We start from the raw sequence: 21,605 nt of genomic DNA, 5'->3' as shown, positions 1-21,605 counted from the left end.
TAGAGATGCTAAAAGGAAAGATAATTCAAGAGTAATGGGAGAATTTCAAGAAATTGGCTTCATTCATCTTTCAGCACACTTTTTTTAAACCAAAATTTATATAGCAACCTATCAGACATCATGAAAGGAAGGATCTGTCTTCTTATTCTTATATACAAGAGAAATAATTCAGTGCAATTAATCATAGGGATAATAAAGCTCTAGCCAAGAACTATAGAATGTAAGAACATTGCAAATTCATAGGAAGCAAGATAGAGGCTCTCTCATCAAATACATGGAAAATTCCAATTTATTTTTGTCCTTCTGGATCATCTCCTTGCCCAAGCTTAGGAGTAGCCTAAGCTATCTTATGACCACCTAGTCATAGCATCTCCACCTGCCTAACTCTTGACCCTACTGACATTCGTTTTTGCTTATTTTAACCTAAGCATCTATGCCAACCAATGGAGTTAATCTGTGTTTGAGACAGCTGTTATTGAATGTCAGGGTATTAGAGCCTGTGAAAATATACTGTATTTGAGATAGCCACTCTTAAATGTCTAGATAACAACCTCATATAAAAGCAGGGTCCTGGAAGGAGAGGGGGATCTCAAACTCCAAGGAAGAGCTGAAATCCATTTCATTAGAATGGATCATGGGCCCTTTGATAAAGTGCTGTTAGCTCAGAACTCTGCCTCAGTCTTTTATTGTAGGAGGGACAGTTTAATTGCCATATATTATAGTAAATTTTTAATTTACTTTTTTCTATGTTATAATATGCTTAATATTTCTATGATGTTTATCATGTTATAATAGGTTTGCTATTTTATACTTTTCTGCACACATACCTAGTGTTAAACAATATCTGATGACATGAAATGTGCCATTATTAACAAATATTTAAATACAATCGACTTATATCCTAATAATTTATACATACCTCCTCGGGGAGAAGGAGAATCATGACCTCCAATGGTTACTCTGATGCCTACAGTTTCTAACTTAATCTTCCATTTGTTAATTATATACATTGACTTGTCCTGAAAGATAAAATAGTATAGCATAGTGAAATTCATGAAAAATTATGTAACTTGAACAGGCATACATAATAACAAATGATAAATTAATAAATACCTTACTGGCATCATTAAAGATGGAAAGCTCCAAGGTGCCTTCAAAGTCTTGCTCCAAAACAGACTGCAAACAGTCATCTAACCAGCACTGGGCATTGTGAACAGGAAGAATGATGGACTAAATTTTTTAAAAATTAAAGAGAAGAGTGAATATTAAATTCTTTCTCCACTACTCAAATACATTGCTCATTTCAAGAAATAAAGTCTATTTTTAGGAATAAAATTATGTAAGGTTTCTAGAGAATTCTCCTTCCAACTTTAGCAACTTACCACACATCTTTCTACAAGTTTTCAATAGTTTGTTTCCTTAAGATTCATTACATACTACCTTTCTCAGAACTGATTTCCCTAAAATAAAAAAAAAATAAAATCTTCAAGTGATTTGCTTTCTTAAAATCAAGATTAAATGTTAGAAGACCTGTATAAACTAACACGGTGACGTAAATGAGTTCAGATTACGTTCAGTGGCCAAAATTTCTTGGAGAAGTTCTTGCTTCTCTGAGTAGATGTAAGGAACTATAACAGCAGAATGCTGCAAACTTTGTCAGAAGTAATGTTTTTGCTGGTTTTCTTTCTTTCTTTTTTTTTTCACTACAAAGGAAGAGAACAAAAGGAGAAGCAGTATGGAGAAAATCTCTGTGGTGTGTTCACATCAATGTGATTCTCACTGATTCCCACCACTGATACAAATCACAACCTAGTAATACTGGCTGATCCTGTGTGGCTCTTCCCTGTGATTTACCATAATTTGACTACAGTGACTACTAACCACCTTTCTGAACCTCTCCTGATATTGTAATTGATAATAATGGAGCATAGGGTTATTGTCTTCATTCTATGTCTCCTTTGATCTTTTTTTGTTTTTCCTAACAAAATTAACAGGGTTTCTCTGGTATAAGTACTGTTCGTCCTCCTGACTCCAGGGCTGGTGTTTTATCTACTATGCCACTTGGCTACCCCATTATAACTCCTCATTTGTAATGTGTAAAACTCTAGCCACATCCATCATGTTCCTCTCTATTAACCTTTGAAGTGATCCTCAACTTTGTTTCTTCAGAGATTGGCATTCCATAATTCATAACCATCTATCATCAGAATAATGTGGTTTTCTAATAAAGGGCCTTTCTTTCAGGGTGAATGAAGCTTGGGACAAAAGAACTGTGCAACATCCCAAAAATTCAATCTTTTCCTCTTATTCAATTCTGGACTCAGAGAAGGTCCATCAGAGAGATTAAGTTAAAAAACCACCTTTTAGATAGTAAGGTTTTCCCGTTCCCAGACAAAAATTATAACTAACAATTTATACAGCACTTTTGGGTTGGCAGGATTCAAACTCAGATCTTCCTGATTCAAAATATGAAACTATAGTCATAATGCATATTACAACACTTCATGGCCTTCTACTAAATGAAATCTATTATCATGCAAAATGACTTCCATATAGACCTAGATTTATAAATAAAGGTATAGGTATAAGTATTGGAAATATAACATAACTGGACAATAAGCAGGACCCTGAAAAAGAAAGCCAAAGATCATTTTTAAACAACCATTACAAATAAAAATAAAACCAATCAAATTTTTAAATAAATTAAATCAAATTTAAATTCATGATCATAGCATCAATTTTTAAACCACATTTTAAAAGATGGCTGGTCCCTTTAGTAGCAGGATAAATATTGTTATCCATGAAGAGACTTCAATAATGTCATCATTTCAAGTAATCCTTCAATAAGACAGGTCACCTTATCCTTATGCACTGTGTGTGTTTGTTTTTTGACTATGCATATTTGTCACTAGGGTTTTTCTTTTTTTCCCTCCAAATTGGAACAGGGAGTTAGAAGAATGTGGAAAGGGAAGAAAGGAAGGAAGAAAAGAAAGGATAAAAAAATCAACTTCATAAACGAGAATAACTAGAAGACAAGGAGGGTTATTAGAATAAATATGTCCATAGTTTTAATGAATGGTAAACTCAGTGTGAGTCTGCAATGTAATGAGTCAGGTGAAAAAATATTAATACAATCTTGGGTTTCATTAAGAGAGAGGATACACTCCTTAATTAGTGATATATAAACTGCTCAGTCAGACTTCATGTGGACACTTGTTTAATTCTGACACGAAAGCTTAAGAAAAAAAATGATAAGCTAAAGAGGATACACAGGAAGGCAACAAGGATGGTTAAAGGTTTTGTTCATCTTAGTGAGGAATTGGTTGAAGGAAGTGAGACTGAAGAAGACTTTTAAGAGGGATATAATAGCTGACTTCAAAAATTTGTTAACATGGAAAAGGGATTTGTTTCCCTTTGGAACCAAAGGAAAGAACCAGGAGCAATGGGAGGAAGATGTCTCTACAAATTTAAGCTTAATGTTAGGAAAAACTTCCAAGCAATTAAAAATTATGCAAGAGCAGGGTACAGAGCCATGTTGCCAGAGTAAAGGCAGTATTCTATCTAACCTTTCCCAATACTCCCCTCTAAATATTTTAAAATATTGAGTCAAGCTGAATTGTGGAGGGGAATAATCAACAAAAGGTCAGTATGAAAGTTTCCCAGTCCAAGACAACCTAGAAAGTTGGAAGGAAAGGTCTGCATAACTCATAGAAGCAAACAATTTTAAAGCCAAAGACTCCACCTACTAAGTAATGGCAATTAAGCAAAAAACAAAACTAAAAAGTGGTGGTGGTGGTGGGGAATTAGTCTTATATGAACACTTCCCACCATACAGCAAAATTAGTTCCAAATGGTCAGGCTGGCTGGGAATGGAGTGTATTGACAGTATGAACTGTCAGCCTGGGAGGTTGCAAAAGCAAAAAAGCAGCTGAAACAGCAAATTAAGAAGCTCTCTCTTCTCAGAGATCATAAGCAGACTGGACAACTAGTCTAAAAGAGACCCCTGTCCTGGCACTAGACAAAGGATCTAGTGCTGTTGGACAACACCATTGTCCATTATCTAGTTCCAGGTTCAGTTCCAGGCCTTAAAGGAATACTTGCTATTGCAAAGGGGCAGACACACTGGGAGAAGAGCAAGGACCTCTCTACCGGGCTAAGTCTAGGAACTTGACTTAGGACAGCAATGAACCCATCTTTCCCTAGGTGATCATACTACTTTGGAAGCACAGAAAACCCTTAGACCCTCTAGAACTAGCTGTGAAAACAGCAAGGTGAAAAAGCCTGAAACTTGAGAACAGTGTTTGCTGAATTGAATTAAAATCATCCTGATAACAATTCCATGGAGGAAGTCAAGCACATAATAGTACAATGGGTTTTTTTAATAGGTTATAAAAAAAAATAATGATCCAAGTTGGTATCAGAGAATAGAGTTGAGAAAACACTCCAGGAAGGTTATGAATTTGATATTATCACACAGCTGATATAGGTTGGTTTTACTAAGTTATCTTTTTTTTTAACCTGTGATACAAGAGAGTGACAAGAGCTATATTTGAAAATGAAGATGTACAAAAAAAATCAATAAGAGGGTATAGATAAACTGAGAGGTTTATGGGAACTGATGAGATTCATCTATATGTCTATCTGGGAATAAAACAGCTAGAACAAAACAGGAACTAGATCTCCTGATTTCTAGTCTAAAAGGTTAATGTTTGCTGTTGGGGATAAGGAAGAATTTAGAGGTCAGGGAGGGAAGTAGTTTGGGACATTCATTGACCACCGGTATTAAAAGGTTCTAGGATGGGGTGGCTAGGTGGCACAGTGGATAGAGCACCGGCCTTGGAGTCAGGAGTACCTGGGTTCAAATCCGAGCTCAGACTTAATAATTACCTAGCTGTGTGGCCTTGGGCAAGCCACTTAACCCGTTGCCTTGAAAAATCTAAAAATAAAAATAAAATAAAAGGTTCTAGGCTGCAAGGTTGGCAGTTCAGGGAAAACCTCCCTGCCTTCAAACATCTTGTAAATCCAGAGAAGACAATGTGTTCAATATCCTCACCAGAAGTCCAGGTCTGATCAGATTGACTTTAAAAACCCCGGCTTCTCTGGAAGGGCGATGTTTACAATGCTACCAATATGGTAAGAGTTTGATAACAACCCTGGGAGTGGATTTAGCTATAAATTGGAAGCTGGTCGCAGGGTGATAAATGCTACAGCCAAAACAAACTCTTCAAGTTCATCTTAGATTTAGAGGAGTTGTGATTTGTGGTAGAGAATACACACACCAAGGAAATCAAGGATTCAAGTAACTAAGTATATACACGTGTACATTCAAGCTGTTGTGCTGGGGAAAAAAAGCACTGGACTTGGAGTCGAGAAAAAAATCACTTCACCTCCCTGGTGGGAAATGAGGATGCTCGCTGCACCTTACCTCACAGGGTTTCAGAGTTAAGAAATTAGATAACATGTAAATGCTTCACAAATATTTGTTTATTTTCACAAACGTGTTACATTTAGAAATATCAACGTCAGTTCTAGTTTTTCCAATTCACTGAAGTTATTTAAAAGTTTACTTAAATCTTCAACTTAAGGAAAAGCGGTATTTGGTTGGAAATAAAGGGCAGGAAAGGGCGGCCAGTCAAGTGTTGCTGTTCAAATGCTACCTCAGGCGCTAGCTGGTATGACCTCGGGCAAGTCCTCTAACCCTGTCTGCTATGTGCCCGTCTGTAAAAGGAGCGGGAGAGGGAAATGGCCCGAGTTTGCAGGAAAGCCCCAGGCGCGGCTCCACAGCCAAAGGCGGGATTCCCGGTCAAGGCTGGGGGGCCAGAAACGCCGAGACAGAGCACCTACCACGTGGACCTCGGGGCGGCTCTCCCGGGGCTGCAGGCGGAGCGGGGCCGGCGGCTGCGCGGAGGCAGCGGCAGCGGCAGAGGAGGGCGGGAGCCGCGGGCCGGGCGCCCCCTCCGCGGCGGCTGCCGCCCGGTGACCCCTCCACATGGCGGGAAGGGCCGAGAGGACCGGAGGCTGCGGGGCGGGGAGCCGGGCTCAGCGCCAGCCGGGAGGGAGGAGGCCCCGGGCGGCAGCACGGGACGCCACTGCAGGGCCGCCGCCGCCTCGCTCCCGGTTCCGCCGCTCTCCAGGCCGCGTCTTGAACCCAGCTCCGCCGCGGCCGAGGTGCCGGAGCCTGGCACGGGCCGCCCCGCCCCCTCTGGGCGGGGCCCCCCTCGCCGCCGCTTAAAAGCTCCTCCTCCGAGCGCCCACGTGACCCAGAGGCGCGGAGCTCAGACCAGCTGTTCCGGGAGGGGGTGGAGCCTCGGCCTCAAACAAGCCGGGGATTGGTGAATGGAGACTCGGCTCCGGGAGCCCGGAGCGGGGAGCTCGGGGGGCGCGGCCCAGAGGAACCGGAAGTGCTCCCGCGGCTCCGCCCAGCGTGCCCGCCTCCGGCGCTGCGGCCTTTTCCGGCTGAGCCGGGGCGGCAGTCACCGGACAGACTCGAGTGACCCCCGGACGTTGCTCCTCCCAGCCCCGCTCACTCCGGCACGCAGGACGTGCTCCGTGTGCGGCCGACTATAAAAATACCCAATGTCCTCGGACCGATGCGACAGAAGCACTTGGTGAAGAAGAAAACACTAGCTGTCTGCTCCTGAGCAGAAAATGGATGAGGCTCCACCACCCCCACCCCCACCCCCAGGCGGAGGATGAGGAGGGAGCAGGGAGAAGCCGATGTCAACTTTCGGGTCTGACTTTTGCCGAGCTCTGCAAAACGTTGTAGACTAAGAGCAAAGAAGCCCCTCCATTCTCTAATTGCTTTTGAAACCCTGCTCTTTTCCTTTTTTTTTGGTCTCCTAACTCCTAATTACTCCCTCACCAAAGAAGAAAAAAGAAAAATACTTAAACCAAAGAAAACAAATCTGCACATTTGCCATATCCAAAATAATATATGCTCAATTCTAGGACCTTATTGTGCTCTAGGTTAATCAGTTTTGTAAAAATGCCTCACATGGTTAAATATGTGTAGATCTAACATTCAGTAATCTCCAGATATCTCATTTTTTATTAATTTTCCTAGATCTATTGTAGTTTTACATTTTTTCCTCTATAAATCAATTAAATTTTCCCTTTTCATATTTAGATGCCATAAAATTCAGTACATATATATTCAAATACACTGATAGCAACTTGTCTTATTCCTTTAAATATAATATAATTCCCCTGTTTCTATTTAATCAAATCATTTTTGCCTGATATGATTACTTTTGTTTTTAGGTCATTTGAAGAATAGTATATATTCCTTTTGTCCTTTACTTATATTTCAGGTGCTTTTATTATAATGAACATATTGCAGAATTTTGCTTTCTAAGGCATTATTGCTACCCACTTTTATAGGTGTTCACAATTAAGATTTTTTTAGTTGTATATTTTCCTTCATGTTATCTTTTCCTTTTCCTCTCTTTGACTTCTGTCACCCTTTTTACCAAAAAAAGTGTTAAGGAAAGCATTCCACATTTGTTATGTGTTTTTGATTCAATCTGCTTCCATTCTACTACTCCTCTTGTCTTCCCTTTACCCAGTTTACAGTCATATGTTCTTAGCTTTTCTTTCTCCCTTTAGCCTTTTAATGTTAGTCTTTTAATCTCCCCTGCATGTTTTGCTCTGTGAAGATTGAGTTTGTTTTGCTTCTTTCTTAGTTAACTTCTCCCAGTCCTTGACTGACCTGAATGTATTATATCAAATTCTTTCTGTCAGTCCAGCAAAGGAGACTTAAGATGGAGCAGTCAGAGAAGTAGGAGGAAAGCCAGAATAAAGTGATACCCCACAAAACTAGAGTATCAAGGGGAATGACAGTGTCAAAGTCTAGTGACAATTCAAGAAATCTGAGGACAAGGAAAAAAAGGCCATTAGATTTAGCAATTCAGATATCTTTGGTAACTTTAGAGACAGCAATTTTGGTTGGATAGTCAGGTCAGTAGCCAAATTGTAGAGAATTAAGAATGAAAGAAAAGGGGACAGCTAGATGGTGCACTAGCCCAGGAGTCAGGAGGATCTGAGTTCAAATCCAATCTCAGACCCTTAATAGTGACCTAGCTGTGTGAACTTGGGCAAGTCACTTAACTCCACTGTCTTTAAAAAAACAAAGAAAGAAAAAAAGAATGAGAAAAAAGAAGACCTTTTCTTACTGCCTTCAGGCTTCTCAATTGCTCTTTGCAGAAATGGGTTAGCAAAAATGTATTCATTGTGGTTTCTTCTTGGATTTTTTAATTTCTAAATATGATGTTCAATTTTTAAAAATTCTTAATAGAGTAATTGTGAGAAAACTATGATGACCTGCTTGTACTTACTCCACCATCTTGTGTCCTGGGATTTAAATTTTAACCCCTCGGTTTTTTAGATCACTAAAAGTATCCTGCACTTGCTTAACAATACAGCATTGCTGTGACTTGACTCTATTTTAACAGGTAAATATTTGAAATTCTAAAAAAAACCAGTTTTTTCCTCATACACTGGTGAGCATGCAAGGGTTACTGTACACTATAATGGAGTTCTGAACTTGAAGACAGGAATACTTGGATTCAAATCCTATTTCTGACATTTACTAACAGTGTCATTATAGGTAAATCACTTTAACTCACAGCCCCAGTTATCTCATCTGGAAAATGGAGATAAAACCTGCAGTATTTAAGTCAAAAGGTTTTGGTGATGCTTAAATGAGATATTATATGGAAAGTATTATAAATCTCGACTATTGCCATTAATAAGTTCTAAAATAAATTTGCTTTCTAGAGAACTAAGATTTCAAATTCAATAATTCTTATAAATATGTTAACAGAAATTTAAATATTTAATATATATTTATGGTTATTGTCAATGTAATATTAGAAGGATAAATTTTGAATTTGAATCTTCACATTTAATCATTAAATTTTCATTCAAGTCCATTCCTTTGATTTCAGAATCTTGCAAAATGTTAAAGATCATGAATAATCCTATTCTAATTTTATTTATATATTAAAACTATTTTTCTGTAGAATTTTAATTCAAGGACAATTCTAAAGTTTACTTATATGATAAGAATAGTTTCATTTTAAATGACACCAAAATAAAAAGTAATGTTATACAAACTTGTAAAATGTTTGTGTTTGAGACATAGTAGCTCAGAATGTTGGGGAATTAAAGATAAATCTGTCACAAATTATCTTTATGCACAATATAGGCAGACATTCAGTGACTTTTCAGTTTGGACATAAATTAGATATCTAAAATCTTTTGCTGCTTACTTCTTTCCTCTAAGGGTTGTAATTCCAGAAAAATATATTTTCATGCAACCTCACCAAAAGTTTTACTTATAAACTTTTTTTAATTGATTTTCTATTTTTTATTTTTTTAGGTTTTTGCAAGGCAAACAGGATTAAGTGGCTTGCCCAAGGCCACACAGCTAGGTAATTACTAAGTGTCTGAGACCTGATTTGAACCCGGGTACTCCTGACTCCAGGGCCAGTGCTTTATCCACTGTGCCACATAGCCACCCACTTATAAACTTTTTAATGGACTTCTGGAATTAAGAGGAGTGTTTCATAACTGTAAAACTGGATTACAACTATCATACATGCTGTCATGGATTTAGACTTTGAAAGGAAGACTTGTCAAGCCCTCCTTAATCCAGAAAAGAATTGAATTCTTTATAATTTGAAAGAAAGATTTTATCCTGCCCTCCTAATCCAGGAAAGAATTCTGTCCTCCATTATATTTAAAAAACCAGTATTTACCCTGCCCTCCTGCTACTTAAACTCAAAAAAATGTTGCCTCCCTCTGGCAAAATAACATTGAAGAAGGATGGTTCTCTGATAGCAAATAATAGAATGGTCTCCAGGCAAGTTTAAGGTTTTGTCTACTCTTGTTATGTATATTCTGTTCCCCTCCCCTTGTAGTAGTTTTCATTTTCTGATCTCCTTTAGTTTAGGGAGATCATTTTTAGATGGTCTCCATTACCTTCTGATAGTTTGTTAAATCCCAGAGAATAAAACTTCATGACTTTTTTTTTATTAACTCTATGTTTTAAGTTTCTTATAAGTTTAGGTTAACAATTCAAAAATATTAGTTAAGTTTCCAATGTCTTCAGAATAAGAAGCTGGGAAATATAAAAAACTGCACATCTAGGACTTGCTTGCCAAATCCCTGCCATCAAGGAATTTACAATCTGGACTAGAGGATCATTCATTTGATGCATTTCTCAAAAACATCACACTCTCTTAATGAGGCTTATTACATTAAACCCAGCTAATTTTAGAAATTTTATGCCAAGAGTTAAGGCCAAATGACATCACCAACATCAAGTTCACTTATATATTATAGTTACTTTATTGTAATAATTAACTATATATCATTTTATTTTATGTTTAAGATTAATCTGTATATTAATATGATAAATTTTAAAGAAAGGTTTTTAAAATTAAAAGAAAAAGTTTGACTGGGGTTGTTATTTTTTACATAAGTAAATAATTCCTACATTAGGGTTATCTATGGTAAAGTGGCAGAGGAACTCTCATTTTTCCTGATTTTTAATCAATGGACTAGATTAGACACACACAAAAAAACCTACTAGCCTAGTGTTTGATAAACCTCCAAACCCCAATTTATATGATAAAATTTCTGGGAAAAATTGGAAATTCTAGAAAGTAGAAATCAGAGCAGGAAGACTTAGCAGATAAGAATGGACAGTCTCTGGTCCTACCTCATTCCTTCCCCAATTCATAGTTCATTCCTTCCTCTGACTCTTCAATGAAGACTTTTTCACCTTGACCACTATGAATTTGCTCCTTTAATATGCCCTGGAGAAATAGCTCAGGTCCCACTTAATGAAAGAAGATGTAGCTAGTACTAGGAATAGGTGACCAGGGAAGTTGTGTCATTAGGGGTAGTAAAGTTACAATAAAAGCTAGCAGATGGAATGAATAATAGAGAAAAAGATTTAGGATGAAGAGAATGCCTATAAAAGAGGCATTCAAAAGAGCATTGTGGAAGGAGTGAGTGGTGTTTGGGTGAAACATTGGGATGGAAGAGTTGAATATAGAAATAAGGAATTGGGTGGTGGTGGGTGGTGAAAACTATTTGGAATTAATAAGATGTGTAGAGTAAAACCAGGTTCATCACCAGATGTTTAGTACACTCTTCACTGAGGGAAGGGCATCACTCCCCAACGGAGGCAGAAAATTGGGGTGGAGACAGAGAATGAAATGGAAGGCATGCCATCAGAGGGTCAAATAGGATTTCATTATTCCTCTTCCCTCCAAAGACTGGATATTATTCAGGAAAGGGTACAGCAGAAGAAGGAAATAGACCCTGCACAGTAGCAGAAGAAAGCTCCATTACTCACAAACTTTCCTCTTTTTTCCTCAAAGGATACATGCAAGAGGAGTATGAAGGCCTGAGGCAAATGAGAGGTTTGTTCATCTTTATATAGGAGATTCTCTATATCTCAGGAGATGGGATCTGAAAGCAGGAGGTGGAAATTGCCTTGGGCTGGAACAGATGGAAGTCTCCATTTTGGGGTTAATGATGGAAGATGATTGACCAAGTCTCTTCATGTAGCATAGTAGGAGAAAGAAAGTATAGAGTTCCATGATCAGAGAACCCTAACAAACATGTTTGACCTCCAGAAACTAATCGTATTTTAGCCACTTACTTGAGTTTGATTATTGTCTGCGATGAAATCACAATTCAGACCAGGGAATGCACGTGTAAAAGAAAATAAGAGATTTATTAAAGAAGCTACAACACAAAAGAAAGTGATATGAAAGTTAAGAAGAGTTTAAGGAAAAGCGGATTGCTAATTAACCTAAGTAGGTCAGCTGGCAGGCTCAGCTGAAGTTTGTAAAGAGAGAGATAAAGAAAAAGAAAGAAAAAAGGGCAAACAGCCATAAGGCTTGGGTTAACCATGGAGCTCCACATGATTTTGTAGCCACTGATTTGTTTCTTGGGTTCAGTTCTGCCCTACGAGAAATTGCGACTCAGACTCGAGAATGCAGGTTTTGGAAAGAAAAGAGATTTATTAAAGGAAGTTACAGCATATTAAGAAAGGGATAGAAAAGTTAGAGTTTTATGAGAAGACCATGTGGATTGCTAGCTGACCAGCATTCTGCAGGGGACTGGAAGGTCAAAGAGCAAGCTTCTTTTCACTTTTCTCCTTAAGTTCTCTCCCAGAGTCTATGGGAGGGGATGGTGACCTGGGAGTGACCCAAGTCCCTTACTGGAGATTTTGCCATTTGGGGAAGGGTCTCTTTTGGGTGGTCTTCCAGTAGCTGTGCTTTCCGGCTGCCCCCAAAAAGCAATACAATCCCAGTTGAAGGTCAGGCCCTCAGGTGTGGCCTAAATGATAAAGGAAAGAAGATTCCCTTTACAATGCAAACAAAAGATTTACAAAGTTTGTCTCCAACTGATCTCATCACCCCACTATGCACAAGTTTCTCTACATCAGTTTAAAGAAGAGCCAGAGGAAGGCACATCTCTTGGATGGGAGGATGGAAGAAACCAGAGAGTCAAAGGGGCAGCACTTCCTGTTAAATACCCCTCCATTGTAAACTAGACAGAGGGTGGTACTTGGGGTGTGGTCTTTCACCTTGGAGCCAGGTATCCCCCCCAAGGACAAACCACTTACCGATCCTCCCTATCCTTTCAATACATGGAAGATAAGATACATACAACAGGGTCTAGGGGAGACAGAATACAATCCACTGTGTCCAAGGGAGGCAGAATCTCCAGAGTGGGAACCCATTTAACAGATTTAACAGTATTTAATATTACAAATTTTGTTTCTGTCACATTCATAATTCTCTACATCAATATTAGCCATATTGGGGGAAAAAAATGCAAGAAAAATAAAGTAAAAAGTAGTATGTTTCAAACTGCCCTCAAGAGTTCATCAGTTCTCTCTGGATATATAAAATTTCATCATGATTTCCTTGGAATTGTCATAAAACATTGTTTGATCAGAGCAGTTAAGTCTTTCACAGTTGATTATTTTTACAATATTGTGCTAGTTCCCAGTTTTGCCTTCACTTTGCATCAATTCATGCTTTCCTATTTTTTTTCTGCATCTATCCCCTTATTATAGAACCATAGTATTCCATCACAATCATATACTACGAATTATTCAGCTATTCACCAATTGATGGGCATCCCTTCAATTTCCAATTATTTGTCATCAAAAAAGAATTTCTATAAATATTTTATACATTTGTATCATTCTCCTTTGATCTCTTTGAGATAGGCCTAATCATGATATTTCTATCACCAAGGATACACACAGTTTTATAACCCTTGGAACATAGTTCTAAATTGCTTCCTAGGACCAATTCACAGTTTGACTAGCAGTGAGTTAATATATCTATTTTCTACATCTCCTCCTGCATTTCTGTCATTTTCCTTTTCTTTCATGGTAGACAATCTTAGGTGTGAGGTTTAACAACCTCAGAATTGTTTTAATTATGTATTTCTCTAATCATTAGGAATTTAGAATATTTTTTCATATAACTATTGATAGTCTTTTATTTCTTCTTTAGAACACTACTTATTCATATGCTTTGGTCATTTGTCAATTGGAAAATGGATCTTAATTTTATAAATTTGGCTTTGTTAGAGTTTGGTTCTGATTACTTCTTTGGGGGAGGTGTCCTTAGTTCCAGATTAAAGTTATAGACTAAAGAGGAACCACCAAATGCAGACCAGGAAAGCAGTCAATGGTACCTCTTCCTGGATCATACCATCTTGAAAGCACCAAAAACTTATAGGTTTTCAAAACTAGTCATGAAAATAGCAGAATGAAAAAGCCTGAAGCTTGGGATAGTGATCATCACCTTCCAATCCCACGCCCCAGAAATAAGCAGAACCCAACTTAAATATAAAGTTCAAAATTAAGAAATAGACTGGAAAAAATGAACAAACAACAACAAAAAAGAACCTGGCCATGAAATGCTTCTTAGGTGACAGGGAAACTCAAAGTACAAACTCAGAAGAAGGGAATATGTGAAAACATCTAAAACCAAAACCTCCAAGAAAAGGGTTGGTTTCTTGGAAAAATTCAGAATTGAATACAAGAAAAATCCAAATTGAATACAAGTTCAATAAGAATTCTTAGAAAAATCAAAAGAAAAAGTTAAAAAAAAGCCAATTTTTTTTTAGTTTTTTTTTTTTGCAAGGCCAAGGCCACACAGCTAGGTAATTATTCAGTGTCTGAAATCAGATTTGAACTTAGGTACTCCTGACTCCAGGGCCATTACTCTATCCACTAAGCCACCTAGCTGCCCCCCCCAATTTTTTTAATCACATAACTGAAAAGAAATTATATCAATGTGAACAGATATGAAAAGAAAATTTAACAACTTGGTAACAAAAAAATACAAAAATACTAAAGAAAACAACACCTTAAAAAACAGAATTGGCTAGTTGATACAAAAGATATAAAATTTCACTAAAGAAAATAATTCCTAATAAATTAGAATTGGTAAAGTGAATGCTAATGACTCCATAAGACATCTATGAAACAATAAACAATGTCAACAGATTGAAAAAAATTGAAGAAAACATGAAATATCTCATAGGAAAAAGAAGTGACCTAGAACATAGATTAGGAAGAGATCACTTAACTCTACTACTTGAAAACCATGATCAAAAACAGAATTTATACATCATATTCAAGAAATTATAAAGGAACACTCTCCTGATGTTTTAGAACCAGAAGACAAAATAGAAAATAAAAGAATCCATCAACCACCACCTGAAGGGGATTTCAAAATGTAGACTTCTAGGAATATTATAACCAAATTCCAAGACTCTCGGGTCAAGATAAAAATACAGTAAACAGCTAGAAAGAAAGGCATTCAGATATCATAAAGCCACAGTCAGGATCAGATTTAGTAGCTACCATAATAAGGGAATAGAGGGCTTGGAACATGATATTCTAGAGGCGGGGAAAAGGAGCTAGGTTTATAACCAAGAATAACTTAACCAGTAAAGCAGAACAAAGGAGAAAACGAATATTTAAGAAGTAAAAGATTTCAGGCAGTTAGATAGGGCAGTGGATAGAGCACCAGCCCTGGAGTCAGGAGGACCTGAGTTCAAATTCTGCTTCAGACACTGAATATTTGCCTAGCTGTGTGACCTTGAGCAAGTCACTCAACCCCATTGCCTTAAATAAATAAAATCTAAAAAAAGAAAGAAGTAAAACATTTCTAGTCATAGACTAGAACATTTGACTTTCAAACCCAAGTCCAAGAGAAGTACAAAAAGATAAAAATGAGTGAGAAATCATGAAGTATTTAAAAAATGTGAAGATGATATATGTAATACCCAAGATTTTATCATTATTATCATAGTTAGAAGGAGTCTACTTAGACAGCAGATCATCATAAGCTTGTCTATTCTGTTAGGGTGATCTCAGCAGTAAAATAGAAGCCTGATAAAGATGAATATACTTGGAGAATGGAGGGAGAGAGGAAGAATGAGGAAATTTAACTCACATAAAGAGATTCAAAAGGGAGTTTTTACAATGGAGGAGAAACAAGGTAAGGAGCAGACAATTCTTGAAACTCAGTCTTTACCACTGGTTCAAAGAGGAGGAGGTGTATTTGTGTCTAAGAGAAAGAGAAAGGGGATAAGAGGAAAAGCAAATTAATGCAGACAGTGGTATGAAACAATTGAGGAACAAATTTTAAAAAATGAGGATAAACAGAAAGAATAGAATGGAGGGAAATATACAGATGCACAATCATAGCTGTGACTATAAGTACACACAATATATAATTCATAATCAAAGTTATATCAAAAATGAAAAATATAAATGCATCACCAATAAACACTACAGCAATTATTAGGAGTTATTTTGCCCAATCTATGTCAGTAAAACTGACAATCTAAGTGAAATGGATGAATACTTAAAAAAAATAAAAATCCCAGATAAACAGAAGAGCATGTTTAAATGCTCTTTAATTGGGGTGTCAATTGTTAACAATACCTATAATGTACTTTGTCACTTGAGCAGATTTGTTCAGACATAACTAATAATTTTAAACAATAAGATCAATCTCAATCGTAACATACTTATCAAAGTTAATGTTCTTCCTATAGCTCTGATATTTTTAAGATAAACTCCATAAAGTTTACACTGGCTGGAAGATCATGTGTTTGGGTTTTGGCAGGCTCTGCTAAATTATACTAACTTAATAATAATACAAACTTAAGAAAATACTTAAATAACCCTATCTTAGAAAAAAATGGGCAAGTATATATAATCTCCCTAAGAAAAAATACCCAGGATGAGATGGATTTACAAGTATATTCTACCAAATATTTGAAGAACAATTCATTAAATACTATACAAACTATGTGAAAATGTAGAAAAGAAACAATCTCCAAATTCCTTCTAAGACCAAAATATGTATTGTTCCTAACAGGGAGAGCAAAAAACAGAGAAAGAAAACTAAGAATCAATTTTCCTATTGAATATTGATGCAAGAAATCTTAAATTACTCACAAGAAGAATCCAGTAATATATCACAAAGATCATATACTATGATTTTGTGATGTTTATACCTAGATTGTAGGACTGGCTGGTTCAACATTTGGAAAACTATGAGTATGGTTAGCCATATCAATATCAAAAACAACAGAAATTATATTAGCATATCAATAATTGTAGAAAAGGCTTTTGACAAAATATAATATCCTGAAAGCATTAACTGTAATAGAGATAAACTAAAAGTCTTTTCAATAAAATCAGAGTAAAGCAAGAATGTTCATTTAAAAGCATTATTTTTCAATTTTGTGCTAGAAATACTAACTATAGTAAAATAATATGAAAAAAAGAAATAGGAGTAGTCAACTTTTTTTTTTGGCAAGGAAATGGGGTTAAGTGACTTACCCAAGGTCACACAACTAATAAATATCTAAATCTTCTGGATTCTAAAACTAGCATTCTTTCCACTATTCACTAATTCATGAAAAATAAAAATCTTTATATCTTTATAACAGTTCCCCTTTAAGTTCATTTGTTACCTTCATATCATTCAGAAAAAAATGATTAAATATAGACACCATCTTATATAAAATATATAATGTTTTTATAATTTTGTAGATTATATTATTTATAATATTTTAATAATATACTAATGATAAGTCTAAAACTGATTTTTCTCAGTCATCTAAGAGATAAGTAAATTGAGACAAGAAATGGTCACAAATTCAGAATAGAAAAATCAAAGTAATGGAGATCTTTATATTCATATTCCATTTTAGTAGTTGAGAGATGCTTGATTATTTTAATAGTAAGATCCATTGCAACATTTTTCTTACTTCATGTTCTTCCTACAATTCTGATGTTTTTCAGGTTAACTCCATAAGTTTTGCATTGGCTTTCACCGCATGAACTAATTACTGGCAGACCAAAGAGTTTTTGAGGACCTACTAAATCACACTAAGTCTTATCACTAGTGTGTTAAACAGCATTAAAATGGCTTGGCACCTGGAAAACTAATCTCCTTGATGAAATTCTTTGGCAAATCTGTCCTAGAAACAAGGCCTATTACAGATACTGTTAGCAAGAAACATCTCAGTTAAAGACATAGAGAGGTTGTTCCAGGGATGTATATATATATATATATATATATATATATATATATATATATATATATATATATATATATATATATCTTAGTTTGGACAGTGATCAAGAATTTTCAAAGAAAATAATTTCCCAGAAGTAGATGGCTAAACCAAAGAAATCCATTGGTTTGAGTAAGCATAAATGGATATTAATTGAATTTCATATTTATGCTTACTCAAACCCTTAATAAATTTAAATTCAGCAATTGAACTTCATTGAAGAGTTAAGGAAAGATATATTTAAAGAATATACCTCAATAAATACTTTTCTAAATTTTCTATTTCTTTCTATAGTATTGTTTGTTTTCTTAGTTATAGTGCTGCTCTGGACATGATGCCCATACAATACCTAAGAACTGCAAAATCACATTTGAATATGACTCTAGAGGAGACTTTATTCCTTTAAGTATGTGATACTTTGAAAGGAGGGGAATGGAAAGGGTTTATACTCTAAAGAATGAGGGGAGGGATTAAAAGATTTGAATACCTGGAGCCCTAAAACACAGTTGCTTAACAGTCCCCAGTCCCTGACAAAGTCTGATATATAAAATTAAATTCAAGATAGAACAAAATGGATTCTTTTAAAGGAATTGAACTAATGATGTAAATTAAACACACATCAACTATGATTTTCAAAGTGTTCTGTCATTAAGGAAACATCTGAGTAATTTTCCTGGGAATTGTTTTGATGCTACTCTGTTGTATAAGTGGAATACTAGTGCTAATGGTTGTCTTGGGACTCTTCAAGATTAACTTTATAGGGCCACTAGGTGGCGCAGTGGAAAGAGCACCACCCTGGAATCAGAAGTACCTGAGTTCAAATCAGATCTCAGACACTTAATGTTTAGCTAGCTGTGTGGCCTTGGGCAAACCACTTAACTCCATTTGCCTTGCAAAAACAAAAAACAAAAAAAGACTAACTTAATGCACATATTCTAGAAATATATGTTCTTGTATAACAATAAAACTTATTAACTTACTTTAGGCTTGATGGATTCATTAAGTAGCTTAGTGGCTTTTGGGGTTTGTTTTTCCTTAACATACTCAGATAAGTTTCTTAGGAATCTCAGTTGTAGCCTGGAGATGCACAGGGGAAAAAGGAGGGAGAAAGAGGCCCTCCCATTAAGACCCAGTCCTTGTTTTCAACTACTGAATCATAATGCCATGTGCATTAGAAAATGGGGCAGCTGTCAGATTGTACCCAATGATTTATGTTTAATAGTTTATTCAGACTTAAGAGAGAGACTATATGGACAAGTACACAGAACACTAATCTGTGTCTATAGTTTTCTAGAAAGGAGAGTAACTTTACTGGTCAGTTGATTTTTCCTGCCTAGAAATCTCCCTAGATAAATATTACTTTGTGCATGCTGGAGGGTGATTGGTGTTAGAAAACTCAATCTTAACCCAATCTAATCAATCCTGTCTGGGGGTCACCAAAAATTCTGACAAAAATTATCCAAAATTGCCTTTGATTAGGAACTTCTGCCAGTCACCCTCAACACTGCAGACAGGGGAAAACTGCAATTTGTTGGGGGGTGGAAGAGTGAATTGTCAGAGTGCAGGCATCAATGAATAAAAAAAAACAATCAGTGAGTACAGTGTATCAATCTTAGAAATGTTATATAAGTTTTAGTTACATAAGCATAAGAGGTACAGCTAGTGTCTGGACAAGTTACTTCACCCTGTTTGCCTCAGTTCCTCATCTGTAAAATGACCTGGAAAAGGAAAAGGCAAATTATCCATTAACTTTGATGAGAAAGCCCCAAATGGGGCTAAAATGTGCTATTACACAAGTAAAATGACTGAATAAAAAAGGTCTTTAGATCTCAGTTTCTCTCTCTATATATAAAATTATTAGGCAGGTAGGTGGGATAGGGATAGATAAAGCATTGTCTTCAAAGTGTGAGTGACCTGAGTTCAAATGTAACCTCAGACACTTAATAGCTGTGTGATGAAAGGCAAGTCACTTAATCTCTGTTGTTTCATCTGTAACATAAAGATAACAATAACACCTACCTCCCAGGGCTGTTGCAAAGGTTAAAATGAAATACCTTTTGTAAAGCATTTTACAAACTTTAAAGCACCATTATTAAATGCTAGTTGCTGTTGCTACTGCTGCTACAATAAAAATGAGAGGGTTGGACTAGATGGTCTTTTTTTTTTAGATGATCTTTTAACATTGACATTCTGTAGTATTATCATTCAATTTTAAAAAATATAATTAAATGCCCACTATGTGACTGGCACTGTGTCAGGTGCTAGTGATATAATGACAAAAAATGTAGGACTCAAGTCCTTAAGGAATTTGCATTTTAATTCTATGAACAATGATTTAAAACACCTAGGTTTTGATCTTAAGGTTTTTTGGTACTGGTATTTAATGAAATATAGCTATTTTTTACCTCTTGATTCAGATTTCATCAACACCTGCAATTAACTGTCTGCAACTATACTGGTACCAAACTGAAGAAATGAAAACACATCATGATGTCCCTTATAAAAGTTACCTCTCCGGTTGGTCCAGCTGCTCAGGTCCACCTAATACTCTGTTACTGCTGGTGTTTTGTTTTGTTTTAAATGGACTCTCTTAGTGCATTATAGTTGCAAGGTCATCTCCATAATCTAGCCCAGAGGAAAAAGCATGATATATCATTCCTAATGAAACAGATCATTAATTTACAGGTTCTTTGGGCAGGTGATCCCATGATGTCTTCTCAAAAAACATATGACTCATGAGATTCATTCCTTTTTTTTTTACTCTTTTTTTCCAATTTTTTTCATTCCTTATTTTTAATGTCACACAGAAAACACTCAAAGCATGGCTCTTGGTATTTTAACTTAGAAACTCCTCCTGAATTGTTTTGCTTTTCTTCATCTTTATCATATAGGAAACTATCAGCAATTGCAGAAACAGCCACAGAATGGTTTCTTCAGGTAGCAAAAGTTCCTTTAGATGTGGCAAATTATTTCATAGCTACAATGAACTTTGGTTTAAAAAAAATTTAAGTGTTTGGAATCAACATTCAAAACATATTTGAATTCTGGGAGTGGATTAGTGAATATTACTTGTTATAGACAGCTAGTGACCTTTCCATGCTCTTCATATTAGTTTGGATAAATTAGAGGAGCTGTTGTCAGGGGTTCACTGAATAGACAATCAATGTTCCCATATTGCTTGCTAAGCTAAGTATTTAATACATTAACTGTTTTGGTTGTAAGCCTCAGGCCCTGCTGCCCTATGACAAGTATACAGCTCTACTTTGCTACTTTCTGCAGGGTGACATAGGGTCTAATGGCAAGTATATCACCAAATCAGGAACCCTAATTGTCCACAATACAGTCCCCATTATTGAATAGAACAGTCATGGGCACTTTTTTTTTAAATTTAAAGCAATGGAGTTAAGTGACTTGCCCAAGGTCACATAGCTAGGTAATCATTAGGTGTCTGGAGTCAGATTTGAACTCAGGTTCTCCTGATTCCAGGGCTGGTGCTCAATCCACTGTGCCACTTAGCTGCCCAACATGCTTTCTACAAGCTAACTCATTAGGGTACCCAAGTAATTCCTATGGCTTTCTCATCCCTATTAAGGCATAGTATCCAATCTAGAATGACCTTCTTCACCAGATCCTTCTAGTCAACTTTCTAGCTCAGACAGAGGCCCTTGTTGAAGGATAAATGAGCATCAGAAATATGAAAGAAGTTTGAGGATGCAAATTCTGTATAAAATATTTAATGAAATATGACATTCAACAAGAATGATTGAAACATCCCCAAGGGTTGTCATATGTTTAACCCTGGTTTACCTGTCTTGATATTTATTATGACATTTCATTTGGGAGGAAGATTGTGTTGAAGCTAACTGTTCAAATCTGGTGCTAACTGCTGTTCTTAGCCATCATAAAATGCTAAATTTGTGTAATTGGAGCATCCCACTGTTATCTGGACATGGTGGAAA

General features: G+C 36.3%; 1 protein-coding gene and 1 pseudogene across 6 annotated transcripts in view; one reads left to right on the top strand and one right to left on the bottom strand.

The window, feature by feature from the left end:
- Nucleotides 1–6,164, bottom strand: part of B3GNTL1 (UDP-GlcNAc:betaGal beta-1,3-N-acetylglucosaminyltransferase like 1) — a 211,678-nt gene extending 205,514 nt beyond the window's left edge. For 4 of the 6 annotated variants that reach the window (XR_012476024.1, XM_074225199.1, XM_074225200.1 and 1 more), the window contains exons 1-3: nt 5,845–6,160; nt 1,114–1,230; nt 920–1,019 (exon numbers count right to left, since the gene is read on the bottom strand). Coding sequence is in view for 5 of the 6 variants with exons in the window: in XM_074225199.1 (XP_074081300.1) it covers nt 920–1,019; nt 1,114–1,230; nt 5,845–5,991 (364 nt within the window). In the remaining variant the exon portion in view is untranslated. Of the gene's footprint in view, nt 1–919; nt 1,020–1,113; nt 1,231–5,844 lie in introns of all 6 variants that reach the window. The other 2 variants (XM_074225202.1, XM_074225198.1) reach the window with 2 other exon arrangements.
- Nucleotides 6,165–6,576: 412 nt separating this feature from the next.
- On the top strand, nt 6,577–21,325 carry LOC141512111 (glucose-6-phosphate isomerase pseudogene; annotated as a pseudogene).
- The last annotated feature ends 280 nt before the right edge of the window (nt 21,326–21,605 follow it).

This window comes from Macrotis lagotis, chromosome 2, assembly GCF_037893015.1.
Source record: "Macrotis lagotis isolate mMagLag1 chromosome 2, bilby.v1.9.chrom.fasta, whole genome shotgun sequence".
Classification (NCBI taxonomy): domain Eukaryota; kingdom Metazoa; phylum Chordata; class Mammalia; order Peramelemorphia; family Peramelidae; genus Macrotis; species Macrotis lagotis.
Note: the sequence above shows the minus strand (reverse complement) of the source record. Positions and strands in the feature narration are given on the sequence as shown.